The 20925-nt window shown below is 49.0% G+C and overlaps 1 protein-coding gene across 1 annotated transcript in view; it reads right to left on the reverse strand.

Annotated features, from left to right (window-relative positions):
* Nucleotides 1–20925, reverse strand: part of MUC2 (mucin 2, oligomeric mucus/gel-forming) — a 68378-nt gene that overhangs the window by 21510 nt on the left and 25943 nt on the right. The window contains exons 26-39 of the mRNA XM_063331721.1: nucleotides 19476–19623; nucleotides 18583–18626; nucleotides 17835–18029; nucleotides 17427–17456; nucleotides 16571–17065; nucleotides 15460–15693; nucleotides 13754–14341; nucleotides 11631–12110; nucleotides 9909–10496; nucleotides 7786–8265; nucleotides 6064–6651; nucleotides 3942–4421; nucleotides 2220–2807; nucleotides 98–577 (exon numbers count right to left, since the gene is read on the reverse strand). Coding sequence (XP_063187791.1) covers nucleotides 98–577; nucleotides 2220–2807; nucleotides 3942–4421; nucleotides 6064–6651; nucleotides 7786–8265; nucleotides 9909–10496; nucleotides 11631–12110; nucleotides 13754–14341; nucleotides 15460–15693; nucleotides 16571–17065; nucleotides 17427–17456; nucleotides 17835–18029; nucleotides 18583–18626; nucleotides 19476–19623 — 5418 coding nt within the window. The remainder of the gene's footprint in view (nucleotides 1–97; nucleotides 578–2219; nucleotides 2808–3941; nucleotides 4422–6063; nucleotides 6652–7785; nucleotides 8266–9908; nucleotides 10497–11630; nucleotides 12111–13753; nucleotides 14342–15459; nucleotides 15694–16570; nucleotides 17066–17426; nucleotides 17457–17834; nucleotides 18030–18582; nucleotides 18627–19475; nucleotides 19624–20925) is intronic.

Consider the following 20925-nt stretch of genomic DNA (forward strand, 5'->3'; position numbering starts at 1 on the left):
CCCCTGATCCCATACAGAAGGCACAAGCTGAGGTGCTCGCAGACCTTCGTTTCTCCTACAGCAAGGCAACACATGACAGCACAGACCAGACAAGTACCTCTAGGTGGTGTGGTTGGAGATGGCAGGGAGGTGGTGTATGTTGGTGTGGGCACGGATGTGCTTGTAGTCGTCGGGGTGGGTGTTGGTGTGCCAGGAGCAGTTGTCGTTGTGCCCGGGGTGCTGCTGGTGGGGGTGCTGATGGCGGTGGTCCGTGATCCTGTGGGAGGGCTGCTAGTCCCAGTGGTAGTGGTCTCGTGGGTAGATGGTTCTGTTATTATTGTGGTGCTGCGGGGAGTGGATCCTGAGGGTGTGGGTCCCGAAGTGGTGGGTTTGCTGGTCGTTCCTGTTTCAGTGACTCCGGAGGTGGTAACCGTCACTGTGCTTGTTGGTACCGATGGTGTTGACTGTTGGATTGTGGTGCCTGTGGTAGACACCGAACTTTCCGTTTCTGTCGTTCTGGTTGTTGGCAGTGGGGTAGCCGAAGGAGTAACTGGAGTACTCGTCTTTGTCGATGTTCCTGATTCAGTCGTTGTACCCTCTTCAAGACAGGGAGAAAACAGAGTGTTTTGTTTTAAGTAGGCAAATCGCATTTGTTATTAACCTCATTTCATTTTCTAAGAAGCAAATGGAATTCAAGAAACCGAAGCATAGGGTACTTGGATGGCAATAAAGCAGAACCTGTTTTAGTAATGGCTTTTGCCTAACAGAGGGATAACTAAAAAAGTCTCCTACGTCTTGCGTGGGAGACATTGATGTAAAGACTTTATCAGCGATCAATGTTGGACGCATGCAACACCCGCCTGCAGTGTTAAGACTTTACATTGCACAGAAGAGTTCAGCGGTTCTAAATCCAGGGGAATTCATTGAGTTGATTGGTGAAACCTTTGGTTAATTCTGTATTGCTCTCATGCTATGTTCTACGGATAGACCACCCTTCCCTCTGCTGCTTCATGTGGCCTGTTCATACCAGCATTGATTACGCTCAGAGCCATTTGATTCTACTGAAATCGAGCAGCTGCTGCAGCAATCTGCGTTCCATACCTAACTCCCAGGCCTCTAAGACTACTCACCCACAAGCTATTTTGGCATGCTAGGAACCCCAAATTCACGTCTCTGCTTTTTCCTTCTCACATGACCAGGCCAGATTTCATCATGGGCCCTAGGGCAGGCTCCTTTAAAATACGTTTTGATTAGCTTTTTATAAACCGTTTGCGATACTCAGAGGCCAGCCTCAGAGCCATCTGTTTGTGCTTTTACAGCATGACGTAAGACATGGTAGACAGAGAAGCACTGCGCGCATAATAAGAGTGCAGTCATAATGCTGGAGGATAGGAGGAAGTAAGATACACTGCTGCTACCCACACAGTCCACACGGACAGTCCTTCGACTAAAATTAGTTCTCATTTGCGTGAGGAAAGGCAAACTCCTTCATGTTCAGAAGGAAATACAGGAACGGGCGGCGTACTGTCACAGTGGCAGATTCACTGGGACGTTAGGGGGTCTCACATTGCTGCCCAAACGTCAGCTTGCTTCCCAGCAGTGCAGGGTAGGATGGACAACAACGCTCATGGGAATGCTGGGAGAACACGGCTGCCCACAGCCTTGGCACATACCAAGGGCCAACACGTAGTCTGAAACCTTTCCACAGACCCTGCCAGGGGAAAACCTTCGAAGCTTCCTACAGCCACAACTGCAGGTCAGTGGCAGTGATGCCAGAGAGGCAACGCCAGAGAAGAAAGGGAAGAAAATCTGCACAGCTGCGCCCAAACAGCACCTGAAATGGCACTGCCACAAACCCAAGCCCCACTACCGTCGCACAAAACAGGTCACGCTGAGTACATTCTCTCCAGCTGAAGGACGAGGTCCACCAGCAGCAAAAGCAAGATTTCCCATCACTTCGGTATCTGCCTAAGACCGGCAGAGGAACCAGGCTGAAAAACCTCCTCGGAGCCCTGCTGAGTCAGGGAACACAAGGTCTTCTACCCTCCTCAGTAGCCCAGTACCCTCCTCACTTCTGAAACAGACAGCACAAGGGCTAGCTTTGGGCACCGGCCGCTTCAGGGAACGCACAACAATTACTCCCGCCCCGATCCCATACAGAAGGCACAAGCTGAGGTGCTCGCAGACCTTCGTTTCTCCTACAGCAAGGCAACACATGACAGCACAGACCAGACAAGTACCTCTAGGTGGTGTGGTTGGAGATGGCAGGGAGGTGGTGTATGTTGGTGTGGGCACGGATGTGCTTGTAGTCGTCGGGGTGGGTGTTGGTGTGCCAGGAGCAGTTGTCGTTGTGCCTGGGGTGCTGCTGGTCGTGGTGCTGGTGGGGGGTGTGGTCGTGGTTGGGGTGGTGGTGGTTGTGGTGCTGCTGGGAGGCCCCGATGGCGTTGGTGCGGTTGTTGATGTGGGTAGAGACGACGTTGTGGATGAAGGTGTGGTTGTCGGTGGGAAACACTCTGGTCGGTCGGGAACGCAGCAGACACTGATCTCGTAATTGAGGCAGACCGGTATCTGTACCATACCACCTGGGCGCTGATCGCTGTTGTTACAGATAAGCCCTCTGTCAACACTGCATTCCACCTTCTGCCCTAAATCTTCAATGGCAACCCCAGGGAATTTCTCTGCTCTGCAAGAAATATTCTCAACTTTCGCGCAGACCCAGGAGGGGTCGTTCTTCAGAATATTCTCAAAGGTTTCGTAGTCACCACTGTTTCTGTCAGAACCATCTGGGTAACTCACATCAATCCAGTCTGTCCACTTGCAGGAACAGTCTGGGGGACAACAAGAACAGCAACAATTAGAAGCAGACGGAACAGAGACAACAAGCTGGGGCAACAGCACACTCACGCCTGGTCCTCTGCACATCCACCACACTCAAGGGTGCCCCTCGGGAACTGCTACACAGTCAGCCAACCTTGGCCTCAACAAGTCCCACTTGTGTGGGCAGGCCTCTCCTTCTCAGCCCTACAAAGAGCACACTAGGGCCAAATCAGGACACAGGCACTCATGAGCCATGCGGATGTGGCCCCAGGCAGCTAGGGAACATTGCCGTATTGGTCGTCTCGTCTGCAAAAACCACTCACGCAAGGGCAACACATGAGGTGGAGCAGGACCAAGCAGGGACTCCCGCCACGCTCTCACTTTCTTGTGCCCTTCACACCACCTCACTCGCTCAGCGACAAAACCAAACACTGGGAAGGCTCGCGACCACACAGGAAGGAGGCACAGCGTACACACAGCTGCCAAAATATCTCTGCTTGCTACCCAGCAGAGCACGAGCAGCTGGAGAACAACGCTCATGGGAATGCTGGGAGAACACGGCTGCCCACAGCCCTGGGCTGTAGCAAGGGGCAACCTGTGGTCTGAAACCTTCTCCCAAACCCTACCAGGGGAAAACCTTTGTGCAGCCAGAACTGCAGGTGAGCGGCAGCAACGACCACAGAGGCAGCGCCAGAGAAGAAAGGGAAGAAAATCTGCACAGCTGCGCCCAAACAGCACCTGAAATGGCACTGCCACAAACCCAAGCCCCACTACCGTCGCACAAAACAGGTCACGCTGAGTACATTCTCTCCAGCTGAAGGACGAGGTCCACCAGCAGCAAAAGCAAGATTTCCCATCACTTCGGTATCTGCCTAAGACCGGCAGAGGAACCAGGATGAAAAACCTCCTCGGAGCCCTGCTGAGTCAGGGAACACAAGGTCTTCTACCCTCCTCAGTAGCCCAGTACCCTCCTCACTTCCGAAACAGACAGCACAAGGGCTAGCTTTGGGCACCGGCCGCTTCAGGGAATGCACAACAATTACTCCCGCCCCTGATCCCATACAGAAGGCACAAGCTGAGGTGCTCGCAGACCTTCGTTTCTCCTACAGCAAGGCAACACATGAGAGCACAGACCAGACAAGTACCTCCAGGTGTTGTGGTTGGAGATGGCAGAGAGGTGGTGTATGTTGGTGTGGGCACGGATGTGCTTGTAGTCGTCGGGGTGGGTGTTGGTGTGCCAGGAGCAGTCGTCGTTGTGCCCGGGGTGCTGCTGGTGGGGGTGCTGATGGCGGTGGTCCGTGATCCTGTGGGAGGGCTGCTAGTCCCGGTGGTAGTGGTCTCGTGGGTAGATGGTTCTGTTATTATTGTGGTGCTGCGGGGAGTGGATCCTGAGGGTGTGGGTCCCGAAGTGGTGGGTTTGCTGGTCGTTCCTGTTTCAGTGACTCCGGAGGTGGTGACCGTCACTGTGCTTGTTGGTACCGATGGTGTTGACTGTTGGATTGTGGTGCCTGTGGTAGACACCGAACTTTCCGTTTCTGTCGTTCTGGTTGTTGGCAGTGGGGTAGCCGAAGGAGTAACTGGAGTACTCGTCTTTGTCGATGTTCCTGATTCAGTCGTTGTACCCTCTTCAAGACAGGGAGAAAACAGAGTGTTTTGTTTTAAGTAGGCAAATCGCATTTGTTATTAACCTCATTTCATTTTCTAAGAAGCAAATGGAATTCAAGAAACCGAAGCATAGGGTACTTGGATGGCAATAAAGCAGAACCTGTTTTAGTAATGGCTTTTGCCTAACAGAGGGATAACTAAAAAAGTCTCCTACGTCTTGCGTGGGAGACATTGATGTAAAGACTTTATCAGCGATCAATGTTGGACGCATGCAACACCCGCCTGCAGTGTTAAGACTTTACATTGCACAGAAGAGTTCAGCGGTTCTAAATCCAGGGGAATTCATTGAGTTGATTGGTGAAACCTTTGGTTAATTCTGTATTGCTCTCATGCTATGTTCTACGGATAGACCACCCTTCCCTCTGCTGCTTCATGTGGCCTGTTCATACCAGCATTGATTACGCTCAGAGCCATTTGATTCTACTGAAATCGAGCAGCTGCTGCAGCAATCTGCGTTCCATACCTAACTCCCAGGCCTCTAAGACTACTCACCCACAAGCTATTTTGGCATGCTAGGAACCCCAAATTCATGTCTCTGCTTTTTCCCTCTCACATGACCAAGCCAGATTTCATCATGGGCCCTAAGGCAGGCTCCTTTAAAATAGGTTTTGATTAGCATTTTGTAAACCGTTCGCGATACTCAGAGGCCAGCCTCAGAGCCATCTGTTTGTGCTTTTACAGCATGACGTAAGACATGGTAGACAGAGAAGCACTGCGCACATAATAAGAGTGCAGTCATAATGCTGGAGGATAGGAGGAAGTAAGATACACTGCTGCTACCCACACAGTCCACACGGACAGTCCTTCGACTAAAATTAGTTCTCATTTGCGTGAGGAAAGGCAAACTCCTTCATGTTCAGAAGGAAATACAGGAACGGGCGGCGTACTGTCACAGTGGCAGATTCACTGGGACGTTAGGGGGTCTCACATTGCTGCCCAAACGTCAGCTTGCTTCCCAGCAGTGCAGGGTAGGATGGACAACAACGCTCATGGGAATGCTGGGAGAACACGGCTGCCCACAGCCTTGGCACATACCAAGGGCCAACACGTAGTCTGAAACCTTTCCACAGACCCTGCCAGGGGAAAACCTTCGAAGCTTCCTACAGCCACAACTGCAGGTCAGTGGCAGTGATGCCAGAGAGGCAACGCCAGAGAAGAAAGGGAAGAAAATCTGCACAGCTGCGCCCAAACAGCACCTGAAATGGCACTGCCACAAACCCAAGCCCCACTACCGTCGCACAAAACAGGTCACGCTGAGTACATTCTCTCCAGCTGAAGGACGAGGTCCACCAGCAGCAAAAGCAAGATTTCCCATCACTTCGGTATCTGCCTAAGACCGGCAGAGGAACCAGGCTGAAAAACCTCCTCGGAGCCCTGCTGAGTCAGGGAACACAAGGTCTTCTACCCTCCTCAGTAGCCCAGTACCCTCCTCACTTCTGAAACAGACAGCACAAGGGCTAGCTTTGGGCACCGGCCGCTTCAGGGAACGCACAACAATTACTCCCGCCCCGATCCCATACAGAAGGCACAAGCTGAGGTGCTCGCAGACCTTCGTTTCTCCTACAGCAAGGCAACACATGACAGCACAGACCAGACAAGTACCTCTAGGTGGTGTGGTTGGAGATGGCAGGGAGGTGGTGTATGTTGGTGTGGGCACGGATGTGCTTGTAGTCGTCGGGGTGGGTGTTGGTGTGCCAGGAGCAGTTGTCGTTGTGCCTGGGGTGCTGCTGGTCGTGGTGCTGGTGGGGGGTGTGGTCGTGGTTGGGGTGGTGGTGGTTGTGGTGCTGCTGGGAGGCCCCGATGGCGTTGGTGCGGTTGTTGATGTGGGTAGAGACGACGTTGTGGATGAAGGTGTGGTTGTCGGTGGGAAACACTCTGGTCGGTCGGGAACGCAGCAGACACTGATCTCGTAATTGAGGCAGACCGGTATCTGTACCATACCACCTGGGCGCTGATCGCTGTTGTTACAGATAAGCCCTCTGTCAACACTGCATTCCACCTTCTGCCCTAAATCTTCAATGGCAACCCCAGGGAATTTCTCTGCTCTGCAAGAAATATTCTCAACCTTCGCGCAGACCCAGGAGGGGTCGTTCTTCAGAATATTCTCAAAGGTTTCGTAGTCACCACTGTTTCTGTCAGAACCATCTGGGTAACTCACATCAATCCAGTCTGTCCACTTGCAGGAACAGTCTGGGGGACAACAAGAACAGCAACAATTAGAAGCAGACGGAACAGAGACAACAAGCTGGGGCAACAGCACACTCACGCCTGGTCCTCTGCACATCCACCACACTCAAGGGTGCCCCTCGGGAACTGCTACACAGTCAGCCAACCTTGGCCTCAACAAGTCCCACTTGTGTGGGCAGGCCTCTCCTTCTCAGCCCTACAAAGAGCACACTAGGGCCAAATCAGGACACAGGCACGCATGAGCCATGCGGATGTGGCCCCAGGCAGCTAGGGAACATTGCTGTATTGGTCATCACGTCTGCAAAAACCACTCACGCAAGGGCAACACATGAGGTGGAGCAGGACCAAGCAGGGACTCCCGCCACGCTCTCACTTTCTTGTGCCCTTCACACCACCTCACTCGCTCAGCGACAAAACCAAACACTGGGAAGGCTCACGACCACACAGGAAGGAGGCACAGCGTACACACAGCTGCCAAAACATCTCTACTTGCTACCCAGCAGAGCACGAGCAGCTGGAGAACAACGCTCATGGGAATGCTGGGAGAACACGGCTGCCCACAGCCCTGGGCTGTAGCAACGGGCAACCTGTGGTCTGAAACCTTCTCCCAAACCCTACCAGGGGAAAACCTTTGTGCAGCCAGAACTGCAGGTGAGCGGCAGCAACGACCACAGAGGCAGCACCAGAGAAGAAAGGGAAGAAAATCTGCACAGCTGCGCCCAAACAGCACCTGAAATGGCACTGCCACAAACCCAAGCCCCACTACCGTCGCACAAAACAGGTCACGCTGAGTACATTCTCTCCAGCTGAAGGACGAGGTCCACCAGCAGCAAAAGCAAGATTTCCCATCACTTCGGTATCTGCCTAAGACCGGCAGAGGAACCAGGATGAAAAACCTCCTCAGAGCCCTGCTGAGTCAGGGAACACAAGGTCTTCTACCCTCCTCAGTAGCCCAGTACCCTCCTCACTTCCGAAACAGACAGCACAAGGGCTAGCTTTGGGCACCGGCCGCTTCAGGGAATGCACAACAATTACTCCCGCCCTTGATCCCATACAGAAGGCACAAGCTGAGGTGCTCGCAGACCTTCATTTCCCCTACAGCAAGGCAACACACGACAGCACAGACCAGACAAGTACCTCCAGGTGTTGTGGTTGGAGATGGCAGGGAGGTGGTGTATGTTGGTGTGGGCACGGATGTGCTTGTAGTCGTCGGGGTGGGTGTTGGTGTGCCAGGAGCAGTTGTCGTTGTGCCCGGGGTGCTGCTGGTGGGGGTGCTGATGGCGGTGGTCCGTGATCCTGTGGGAGGGCTGCTAGTCCCGGTGGTAGTGGTCTCGTGGGTAGATGGTTCTGTTATTATTGTGGTGCTGCGGGGAGTGGATCCTGAGGGTGTGGGTCCCGAAGTGGTGGGTTTGCTGGTCGTTCCTGTTTCAGTGACTCCGGAGGTGGTGACCGTCACTGTGCTTGTTGGTACCGATGGTGTTGACTGTTGGATTGTGGTGCCTGTGGTAGACACCGAACTTTCCGTTTCTGTCGTTCTGGTTGTTGGCAGTGGGGTAGCCGAAGGAGTAACTGGAGTACTCGTCTTTGTCGATGTTCCTGATTCAGTCGTTGTACCCTCTTCAAGACAGGGAGAAAACAGAGTGTTTTGTTTTAAGTAGGCAAATCGCATTTGTTATTAACCTCATTTCATTTTCTAAGAAGCAAATGGAATTCAAGAAACCGAAGCATAGGGTACTTGGATGGCAATAAAGCAGAACCTGTTTTAGTAATGGCTTTTGCCTAACAGAGGGATAACTAAAAAAGTCTCCTACGTCTTGCGTGGGAGACATTGATGTAAAGACTTTATCAGCGATCAATGTTGGACGCATGCAACACCCGCCTGCAGTGTTAAGACTTTACATTGCACAGAAGAGTTCAGCGGTTCTAAATCCAGGGGAATTCATTGAGTTGATTGGTGAAACCTTTGGTTAATTCTGTATTGCTCTCATGCTATGTTCTACGGATAGACCACCCTTCCCTCTGCTGCTTCATGTGGCCTGTTCATACCAGCATTGATTACGCTCAGAGCCATTTGATTCTACTGAAATCGAGCAGCTGCTGCAGCAATCTGCGTTCCATACCTAACTCCCAGGCCTCTAAGACTACTCACCCACAAGCTATTTTGGCATGCTAGGAACCCCAAATTCATGTCTCTGCTTTTTCCCTCTCACATGACCAAGCCAGATTTCATCATGGGCCCTAAGGCAGGCTCCTTTAAAATAGGTTTTGATTAGCATTTTGTAAACCGTTCGCGATACTCAGAGGCCAGCCTCAGAGCCATCTGTTTGTGCTTTTACAGCATGACGTAAGACATGGTAGACAGAGAAGCACTGCGCACATAATAAGAGTGCAGTCATAATGCTGGAGGATAGGAGGAAGTAAGATACACTGCTGCTACCCACACAGTCCACACGGACAGTCCTTCGACTAAAATTAGTTCTCATTTGCGTGAGGAAAGGCAAACTCCTTCATGTTCAGAAGGAAATACAGGAACGGGCGGCGTACTGTCACAGTGGCAGATTCACTGGGACGTTAGGGGGTCTCACATTGCTGCCCAAACGTCAGCTTGCTTCCCAGCAGTGCAGGGTAGGATGGACAACAACGCTCATGGGAATGCTGGGAGAACACGGCTGCCCACAGCCTTGGCACATACCAAGGGCCAACACGTAGTCTGAAACCTTTCCACAGACCCTGCCAGGGGAAAACCTTCGAAGCTTCCTACAGCCACAACTGCAGGTCAGTGGCAGTGATGCCAGAGAGGCAACGCCAGAGAAGAAAGGGAAGAAAATCTGCACAGCTGCGCCCAAACAGCACCTGAAATGGCACTGCCACAAACCCAAGCCCCACTACCGTCGCACAAAACAGGTCACGCTGAGTACATTCTCTCCAGCTGAAGGACGAGGTCCACCAGCAGCAAAAGCAAGATTTCCCATCACTTCGGTATCTGCCTAAGACCGGCAGAGGAACCAGGCTGAAAAACCTCCTCGGAGCCCTGCTGAGTCAGGGAACACAAGGTCTTCTACCCTCCTCAGTAGCCCAGTACCCTCCTCACTTCTGAAACAGACAGCACAAGGGCTAGCTTTGGGCACCGGCCGCTTCAGGGAACGCACAACAATTACTCCCGCCCCTGATCCCATACAGAAGGCACAAGCTGAGGTGCTCGCAGACCTTCGTTTCTCCTACAGCAAGGCAACACATGACAGCACAGACCAGACAAGTACCTCTAGGTGGTGTGGTTGGAGATGGCAGGGAGGTGGTGTATGTTGGTGTGGGCACGGATGTGCTTGTAGTCGTCGGGGTGGGTGTTGGTGTGCCAGGAGCAGTTGTCGTTGTGCCTGGGGTGCTGCTGGTCGTGGTGCTGGTGGGGGGTGTGGTCGTGGTTGGGGTGGTGGTGGTTGTGGTGCTGCTGGGAGGCCCCGATGGCGTTGGTGCGGTTGTTGATGTGGGTAGAGACGACGTTGTGGATGAAGGTGTGGTTGTCGGTGGGAAACACTCTGGTCGGTCGGGAACGCAGCAGACACTGATCTCGTAATTGAGGCAGACCGGTATCTGTACCATACCACCTGGGCGCTGATCGCTGTTGTTACAGGTAAGCCCTCTGTCAACACTGCATTCCACCTTCTGCCCTAAATCTTCAATGGCAACCCCAGGGAATTTCTCTGCTCTGCAAGAAATATTCTCAACTTTCGCGCAGACCCAGGAGGGGTCGTTCTTCAGAATATTCTCAAAGGTTTCGTAGTCACCACTGTTTCTGTCAGAACCATCTGGGTAACTCACATCAATCCAGTCTGTCCACTTGCAGGAACAGTCTGGGGGACAACAAGAACAGCAACAATTAGAAGCAGACGGAACAGAGACAACAAGCTGGGGCAACAGCACACTCACGCCTGGTCCTCTGCACATCCACCACACTCAAGGGTGCCCCTCGGGAACTGCTACACAGTCAGCCAACCTTGGCCTCAACAAGTCCCACTTGTGTGGGCAGGCCTCTCCTTCTCAGCCCTACAAAGAGCACACTAGGGCCAAATCAGGACACAGGCACTCATGAGCCATGCGGATGTGGCCCCAGGCAGCTAGGGAACATTGCCGTATTGGTCGTCTCGTCTGCAAAAACCACTCACGCAAGGGCAACACATGAGGTGGAGCAGGACCAAGCAGGGACTCCCGCCACGCTCTCACTTTCTTGTGCCCTTCACACCACCTCACTCGCTCAGCGACAAAACCAAACACTGGGAAGGCTCGCGACCACACAGGAAGGAGGCACAGCGTACACACAGCTGCCAAAACATCTCTGCTTGCTACCCAGCAGAGCACGAGCAGCTGGAGAACAACGCTCATGGGAATGCTGGGAGAACACGGCTGCCCACAGCCCTGGGCTGTAGCAAGGGGCAACCTGTGGTCTGAAACCTTCTCCCAAACCCTACCAGGGGAAAACCTTTGTGCAGCCAGAACTGCAGGTGAGCGGCAGCAACGACCACAGAGGCAGCGCCAGAGAAGAAAGGGAAGAAAATCTGCACAGCTGCGCCCAAACAGCACCTGAAATGGCACTGCCACAAACCCAAGCCCCACTACCGTCGCACAAAACAGGTCACGCTGAGTACATTCTCTCCAGCTGAAGGACGAGGTCCACCAGCAGCAAAAGCAAGATTTCCCATCACTTCGGTATCTGCCTAAGACCGGCAGAGGAACCAGGATGAAAAACCTCCTCGGAGCCCTGCTGAGTCAGGGAACACAAGGTCTTCTACCCTCCTCAGTAGCCCAGTACCCTCCTCACTTCCGAAACAGACAGCACAAGGGCTAGCTTTGGGCACCGGCCGCTTCAGGGAATGCACAACAATTACTCCCGCCCCTGATCCCATACAGAAGGCACAAGCTGAGGTGCTCGCAGACCTTCGTTTCTCCTACAGCAAGGCAACACATGAGAGCACAGACCAGACAAGTACCTCCAGGTGTTGTGGTTGGAGATGGCAGGGAGGTGGTGTATGTTGGTGTGGGCACGGATGTGCTTGTAGTCGTCGGGGTGGGTGTTGGTGTGCCAGGAGCAGTCGTCGTTGTGCCCGGGGTGCTGCTGGTGGGGGTGCTGATGGCGGTGGTCCGTGATCCTGTGGGAGGGCTGCTAGTCCCGGTGGTAGTGGTCTCGTGGGTAGATGGTTCTGTTATTATTGTGGTGCTGCGGGGAGTGGATCCTGAGGGTGTGGGTCCCGAAGTGGTGGGTTTGCTGGTCGTTCCTGTTTCAGTGACTCCGGAGGTGGTGACCGTCACTGTGCTTGTTGGTACCGATGGTGTTGACTGTTGGATTGTGGTGCCTGTGGTAGACACCGAACTTTCCGTTTCTGTCGTTCTGGTTGTTGGCAGTGGGGTAGCCGAAGGAGTAACTGGAGTACTCGTCTTTGTCGATGTTCCTGATTCAGTCGTTGTACCCTCTTCAAGACAGGGAGAAAACAGAGTGTTTTGTTTTAAGTAGGCAAATCGCATTTGTTATTAACCTCATTTCATTTTCTAAGAAGCAAATGGAATTCAAGAAACCGAAGCATAGGGTACTTGGATGGCAATAAAGCAGAACCTGTTTTAGTAATGGCTTTTGCCTAACAGAGGGATAACTAAAAAAGTCTCCTACGTCTTGCGTGGGAGACATTGATGTAAAGACTTTATCAGCGATCAATGTTGGACGCATGCAACACCCGCCTGCAGTGTTAAGACTTTACATTGCACAGAAGAGTTCAGCGGTTCTAAATCCAGGGGAATTCATTGAGTTGATTGGTGAAACCTTTGGTTAATTCTGTATTGCTCTCATGCTATGTTCTACGGATAGACCACCCTTCCCTCTGCTGCTTCATGTGGCCTGTTCATACCAGCATTGATTACGCTCAGAGCCATTTGATTCTACTGAAATCGAGCAGCTGCTGCAGCAATCTGCGTTCCATACCTAACTCCCAGGCCTCTAAGACTACTCACCCACAAGCTATTTTGGCATGCTAGGAACCCCAAATTCATGTCTCTGCTTTTTCCCTCTCACATGACCAAGCCAGATTTCATCATGGGCCCTAAGGCAGGCTCCTTTAAAATAGGTTTTGATTAGCATTTTGTAAACCGTTCGCGATACTCAGAGGCCAGCCTCAGAGCCATCTGTTTGTGCTTTTACAGCATGACGTAAGACATGGTAGACAGAGAAGCACTGCGCACATAATAAGAGTGCAGTCATAATGCTGGAGGATAGGAGGAAGTAAGATACACTGCTGCTACCCACACAGTCCACATGGACAGTCCTTCGACTAAAATTAGTTCTCATTTGCGTGAGGAAAGGCAAACTCCTTCATGTTCAGAAGGAAATACAGGAACGGGCGGCGTACTGTCACAGTGGCAGATTCACTGGGACGTTAGGGGGTCTCACATTGCTGCCCAAACGTCAGCTTGCTTCCCAGCAGTGCAGGGTAGGATGGACAACAACGCTCATGGGAATGCTGGGAGAACACGGCTGCCCACAGCCTTGGCACATACCAAGGGCCAACACGTAGTCTGAAACCTTTCCACAGACCCTGCCAGGGGAAAACCTTCGAAGCTTCCTACAGCCACAACTGCAGGTCAGTGGCAGTGATGCCAGAGAGGCAACGCCAGAGAAGAAAGGGAAGAAAATCTGCACAGCTGCGCCCAAACAGCACCTGAAATGGCACTGCCACAAACCCAAGCCCCACTACCGTCGCACAAAACAGGTCACGCTGAGTACATTCTCTCCAGCTGAAGGACGAGGTCCACCAGCAGCAAAAGCAAGATTTCCCATCACTTCGGTATCTGCCTAAGACCGGCAGAGGAACCAGGATGAAAAACCTCCTCGGAGCCCTGCTGAGTCAGGGAACACAAGGTCTTCTACCCTCCTCAGTAGCCCAGTACCCTCCTCACTTCTGAAACAGACAGCACAAGGGCTAGCTTTGGGCACCGGCCGCTTCAGGGAACGCACAACAATTACTCCCGCCCCTGATCCCATACAGAAGGCACAAGCTGAGGTGCTCGCAGACCTTCGTTTCTCCTACAGCAAGGCAACACATGACAGCACAGACCAGACAAGTACCTCTAGGTGGTGTGGTTGGAGATGGCAGGGAGGTGGTGTATGTTGGTGTGGGCACGGATGTGCTTGTAGTCGTCGGGGTGGGTGTTGGTGTGCCAGGAACAGTCGTCGTTGTGCCTGGGGTGCTGCTGGTCGTGGTGCTGGTGGGGGGTGTGGTCGTGGTTGTGGTGGTGGTGGTTGTGGTGCTGCTGGGAGGCCCCGATGGCGTTGGTGCGGTTGTCGATGTGGGTAGAGACGACGTTGTGGATGAAGGTGGGGTTGTCGTTGGGAAACACTCTGGTCGGTCGGGAACGCAGCAGACACTGATCTCGTAATTGAGGCAGACTGGTATCTGTACCATACCACCTGGGCGCTGATCGCTGTTGTTACAGGTAAGCCCTCTGTCAACACTGCATTCCACCTTCTGCCCTAAATCTTCAATGGCAACCCCAGGGAATTTCTCTGCTCTGCAAGAAATATTCTCAACTTTCGCGCAGACCCAGGAGGGGTCGTTCTTCAGAATATTCTCAAAGGTTTCGTAGTCACCACTGTTTCTGTCAGAACCATCTGGGTAACTCACATCAATCCAGTCTGTCCACTTGCAGGAACAGTCTGGGGGACAACAAGAACAGCAACAATTAGAAGCAGACGGAACAGAGACAACAAGCTGGGGCAACAGCACACTCACGCCTGGTCCTCTGCACATCCACCACACTCAAGGGTGCCCCTCGGGAACTGCTACACAGTCAGCCAACCTTGGCCTCAACAAGTCCCACTTGTGTGGGCAGGCCTCTCCTTCTCAGCCCTACAAAGAGCACACTAGGGCCAAATCAGGACACAGGCACTCATGAGCCATGCGGATGTGGCCCCAGGCAGCTAGGGAACATTGCCGTATTGGTCGTCTCGTCTGCAAAAACCACTCACGCAAGGGCAACACATGAGGTGGAGCAGGACCAAGCAGGGACTCCCGCCACGCTCTCACTTTCTTGTGCCCTTCACACCACCTCACTCGCTCAGCGACAAAACCAAACACTGGGAAGGCTCGCGACCACACAGGAAGGAGGCACAGCGTACACACAGCTGCCAAAACATCTCTGCTTGCTACCCAGCAGAGCACGAGCAGCTGGAGAACAACGCTCATGGGAATGCTGGGAGAACACGGCTGCCCACAGCCCTGGGCTGTAGCAAGGGGCAACCTGTGGTCTGAAACCTTCTCCCAAACCCTACCAGAGGAAAACCTTTGTGCAGCCAGAACTGCAGGTGAGCGGCAGCAACGACCACAGAGGCAGCGCCAGAGAAGAAAGGGAAGAAAATCTGCACAGCTGCGCCCAAACAGCACCTGAAATGGCACTGCCACAAACCCAAGCCCCACTACCGTCGCACAAAACAGGTCACGCTGAGTACATTCTCTCCAGCTGAAGGACGAGGTCCACCAGCAGCAAAAGCAAGATTTCCCATCACTTCGGTATCTGCCTAAGACTGGCAGAGGAACCAGGATGAAAAAACTCCTCGGAGCCCTGCTGAGTCAGGGAACACAACACCTTCTACCCAGTACCCTCCTCACTTCTGAAACAGACAGCACAAGGGCTAGCTTTGGGCACCGGCCGCTTCAGGGAACGCACAACAATTACTCCCGCCCTTGATCCCATATAGAAGGCACAAGCTGAGGTGCCCATGGACCTTCATTTCTCCCACAGCCAGGCAACACACGAGAGCACAGACCAAAGTACCTTCAGGTGTTGCGGGTGAAGGCGTCAGTGATGGGGTGACGGTGACTGTTGAAGTGGTTATGGATGTGCTTATAGTAGTCGGGGTGGGTGTTGGTGTGCCAGTAACAGTCGTCGTTGTGCCTGGTGTGCTGCTGGTGGTGCTGCTGGGGGGCATCGTGGTGGTGCTGCTGGAAGGTCCTGATGGTGTTGGCGTGGGGACAGTTGTTGATACATGTGGGGAGGACACTGTGCTCACTGTGAACAAAGGTGTGGCTGTTAGAAACAACAGGGACAAAGAAAGCAGACAACGGTGCAATATGCATGAGTGGGACACAATATGTACTGAATAGAAGTTACATGTTCGACAGCTGCCACCAATTATTGCGTTCTCCCACTCTTAAAACAGTAAAGTCCTATGTCACTAGGCCTTCCTTTCCGGTTACAGAAAGCAGTTCCAAATCACTGCACAGACAGGGTCTCAACAATACTTTTCTAGCAAAGAGGCTAGGGATGTTGCTATAATATGCTTTCTCACTAAATCGAAAATACCCACCAACGGGTATGACATGAGGAGGCTTTCTGTCCTGGCCTTATTACTTAGAACACCTCATTCTCTCATGGAGTGAGAATTGAGAGAGGAAGCAGATGGAAGTATGCAGAGTAATTTGTTTGTGCCCGATTGTCATGTAATTTCCCCCTCATGCAATATCAGCCTGATGAAGAAGTTCACAGAATTCTTGTGGATCTCAGCAACCAGAGACCACAGTTCGCAGCAAGTGGCAACCTGCAGAGTGAAACTATTTCTGTAATTCTGCCAGGGCTTCCTTCCTAGATGTATACCCACAGGCAAGCGTTAGCACTGACAGAGGTAAGGCAGGAGGAAAATGAGAAGAAATTCTGCACAGCCCCACCTAAACTACGCCTAAAATGATGGTACTCTAATTCAAGGTACTCTAATCTCACACAATGGGTCCTTCTGGGAATTTTATCTCCAGCAGAAGGATAGAGCTCCCAATCAGCATAAGTAAGACTTGCTGCCAGCTCAGTATCTGCTATGGAGATGACAAGCCTTAAGTAGCTCCTATTTCTGCTATGGCAAAGCAAGAGCAGAGAGTACTGGTCTGCTAAATACCTGAAGAAGTTGACATTACTGAGGTGGTGACTGATGGTGGCGGTTGTCTTGTGATGGTTGGGGTAGGTATGGGCGTGGTGATAATTGATGTTGTCTGCCTGGTTGTAGTGGTAATAGGTATTGTCGTGCTGGTGGTGGTTGAAGTTGCTGTTGGTGTTAGACTCGGTGTACTTTCAGTCGCACAAGGCACTTTATGCTCCTCACAACAGTTTACCCTGATTTCATAATTATAGCAAAGTTCCCACATAGTTGGATCTTGCTCCTCATTTCTACAGATTAGTCCATACGTAACATTACACTCTACTTTTTGGCCAAGTTCCTCTAAACTCAGATGAGGACTATCTTTAGCCCTGCATTCAATTTTTTCAGGAGTTTGACATATTTTGTTTCCGTGTTGTCTTATTGCATCATAGGTTTCATAGTCACCGCCATCTTTTTCAGGATTACTAACATCAAACCATTCAGTCCAATCACAGATGAAATTACTGCATGGAGCTGCAAGAAAAGACAGAGATTCAGCATCTGAGCTTATGGAGAACATTCTGAGAATATTAATTTTGTATTCAATTCCGTTAAGGACTAGAGCAATGCACTGCAGCTTGTCATTTTTCCAAGAGAAAAACATTCTAAAATTGGTTCTATATTACCAGGTTTTTCAACAGAAAGTTTTACATCAAAATAAAATCACCAAGCTGAAACCTTTAAAGGTCTTTCTGCTATCACACTATTGCAATTTTTAGAAATTATTAATTTTTGTTTGAAATATGTTCTTCTGTAGTGGCCATCTTTAATTTGCTCTTCCTTTAAATGCTCCTTTGACATTTTTTAACAACTTACTTTTCTATTTAAAACTTACTTGTAGATACTGGAGTGCTTGTACTCGTAACTGAAATAAATAGAAAAAAAAGATTATTCCATCATCTGCATGATTTAGAAAAAACAGAATAGCAGTTTTAAATACCCTAATTATATTTTTTTGTTGAGACTACTGAGACAATTCTTACTATCGCAGCAGAATATTGAGATGCTAACATGTTTTTCAGGATTAGGAAGGCACCCTGTACGTTTATAGTTACAATTTCTTCCATGAGAAGTAAATCAACTCAAAGTTTTAAAAATCTTTCTTAGTGCAGTGTGATAAAACTATTCATAAGCATTGCTCTATCTGTGTCAACTATAAGCCCATATACTTGTACATTCTATCTTTAAAGTATTTTCCTTAAAGAAAATATTTTTTAGGTGCACAACTCTGTTGAAGATTTACCTGTGGTGGTAAGAGTAATAACAGGGGAGAAGGTTGAAATGGTTGTAGGTGAAGCAGATGTCGGACACGGATAAGTAATTTCAACTATAGAACCATTTTCTGCACAAATGTAGTTTTTACATATGTCACCATCCTTTATATGTGCCACAGTTTGATTCACTTCATATCTCGTTCCATTGATGACACAAGGACACCCTACAAGAAAGAGCTTTACTGTGCAATTTTTCTACTACCAGGTAAGAGACAAAGGCAAAATACTTATGGGCAATTAAGAATTTACATGATTCATGCATGCTCCTTTCAGATCTATACCTGAAGCATAGATCTTATACATTGCACTAATTTATCGTTATATTTAGAGGATAACTGAAACACATTTAATAAAGTCCTGCATAAAATGTTTGGAAGAACAGACTTACAAACCAGGTTTAAAATGTTCTGAGAGAAATAACAACTGCAGTTTACGATCTGACACTTTTCTATAATACTACATGCTCTGGAAGTGCAAACTCTTGTAGTGAAGTCCATTAGTTTGGATACGAGGAGAAAGAATAACAGGACGGGAGAAAAAGGCTGAACTAACAGCAAGGTTCAACAAAAGTGCTGCCCAGTATTCTTTGGCCACAACTTTGACTTGCACTGGAAAGAATAATTCCAAATTCCAAATATAAGTCTTTTGCAGAGACAGACATAGCAGTTCTATGCATTTTTTTATTTTTATTTGCAGAAAAACACAAACTTTATTTACCTGGCAGTGGTTTGCACTCTATGGATCCTGCGGGGCCACATTCACTAAAAGCAAAATTTTCAAAAATTAAAATGTTGCAGATGTCAAGAGCACAGAAACATGGAAATTTGTCACTTGGTCTTCATTCATACTACTGGATATTTTTCTGGGTGTAATATTTCCCAGTATTGCCTATCATTATTTCATTCAAACTAAGTCATTGCTTTCACTCTTTAAATACAAGATCTTAAAACTATAATGAACTGCTCTGTGTTGCAAGTTGCAAGAGCGCAATAATAACAACTGTTTTTCAGAGCAGTGAACTTTTAGCAAGATCAGGGGTTTGTGTCTCTGGTCACCATGTGGAGTCATAGATGTCAGTGCTATCATTAGTTAGGCTCTAGGAATGAGCAGTTAGGACTCAGTTCTCTCTTTCAGGGCTAGTACAGATCATTTCAGATTACAGTGATTTTGAAAACCCAGTTTTAAGTGAGAATGCAAGGCAGAGTAGCCCCTCTCTTCCCAAAGAGCCATGAGAATCAAAAAGTTGTTCTAGAGACATACCCAGGTTTCATGCTATTATATCTTTGAAGAGTATATTTAATGAATTTGTTAATACACTTATTATAATGACACTAGCAATCTGAAATCTGGATTATTATGGGTTTGGAAAATTCTGAATGAAAAGTTTAGAATCTATATGTATTGTAAGCGCAGCATTTTTTGAGTTTAAGTCTCAATCAGAATAAACGGCATTGGTTCCTCTGATTTGTATAGATAAATGCTGGAATATACCAACTCTTCAGTTGAAGTTGCATTTCTATTTGCCTGAGGCCTAGTAAAGTAAATGAGGGGCTCAGCATACATAAATTCTTTACTGAATTACTGCAAATGTTTTTGCATTTTTTATGTACCATTGTGTACAGTTCTCTTTCGTGGGTATTTCGTTTCCAGGAGGATAATAAGTTCCATTGACGTAACACCCACATTCATCTCCATGCACACATTCCTTTGTTTCTTCATTATAAACAGGTTTGTCCTCAGGGCATCTGGGGTAGCAACCTGTTGATGACAAGCAGAACAGTATAAAGGATGAAGAAAAAGTATAAAGAGTTAACTCAATGACCTTCTGAAAGTAAATGATTCTCATTGAATCAAGCATAGTGAAAGAAACAGAAAATTTCCAATTCAAATTAATCCTTGCACAATTAGTCTTTCCAAAAGACTGAAATCAAACAATTCTCATTGATAATACTGGGGTGAGGAGTATTAAATAAGAGTTTAGTCATGAAAACTAGGGAAGTTGGTTTTGCCTATTTTAAGATCTTGGAGAAACCCCTAATTTATATTAATTTATATGGGCAGCTACTAATTTTAAGAGAAAGAAACGTCCCAATTTTTCTACAGATTTTGAAACATGATCACTATATCAATAACACTCTTGTGAAGAATATGGAAGTGGATTCATTAACAAACAGTATTTTCACTACATTTACTGGAACACTAGACCTTGTTTATGTGCCTTTAATAGACAAGATATCTCTATCCCAAACAGATAATGTATCCGCACTTTTCTGTACCCTTGGCCAGTGACCCAAACCCCACCTGCAAGGTTTTAATCATCTGTCGGTTCTCATTGTATTTTCATGTAAATGCACTTTTAAAAAATTACTGTGTCCTGCTTACAAATAAAATCTCATAAAATCCAATTCTTAATTACATAATGTTCTCTTTATACTGTACTAGAGTTCTAAATAGCCTATAAACTGAATGACCATGTAATTAACTGGTACTTAAAAGTCACTTCACACTGCCATGCTGTACTAAAGATGCCCTAACAAAAGTAAGCGTGCTCTATATTTCCACTGAAGATGAAAACCAAAAATAATTTAGAAAGATAATCAGATATATAATAATCTGCCTTCTGACGCTTTCCAAATCTTTCTAACTGTCAACAACAATCTATTTTAACACACAGACTTAGTTTGTTTGGGGTTTTTTTATTAATTTACTTAGGGAGTTGTGTGGTTTTTTGTTTTGTTACCAGCAGTTCAAGGAATTAAAATAGCAGCCAAACACTGGACAGTTCTTTCCAATCCCTAAAGTGAGGATAACTGCTTCCAGACCAGACGAAAAAGACTGTGTGGCCAAAAATATGTCTGCTTTCTCCAACTTTATCACATGGTAAACCAGAAGATAAAGTCATTCACATTCTTAGCCACTGCAGTCCCCATAATGTGAAATTCCTTTTCAGTTATCAAGCACAAGGATTTCCAACTACTAGTATCATATTTCTACAAACTTTGAGGGGTTCATGGGATTTAAATGGCTTGTGCACCCTCCAAGTGGGATGGAATGCAGAAT

Source organism: Chroicocephalus ridibundus, chromosome 4 (assembly GCF_963924245.1).
Source record: "Chroicocephalus ridibundus chromosome 4, bChrRid1.1, whole genome shotgun sequence".
In the NCBI taxonomy this organism is placed as follows: Eukaryota; Metazoa; Chordata; class Aves; order Charadriiformes; family Laridae; genus Chroicocephalus; species Chroicocephalus ridibundus.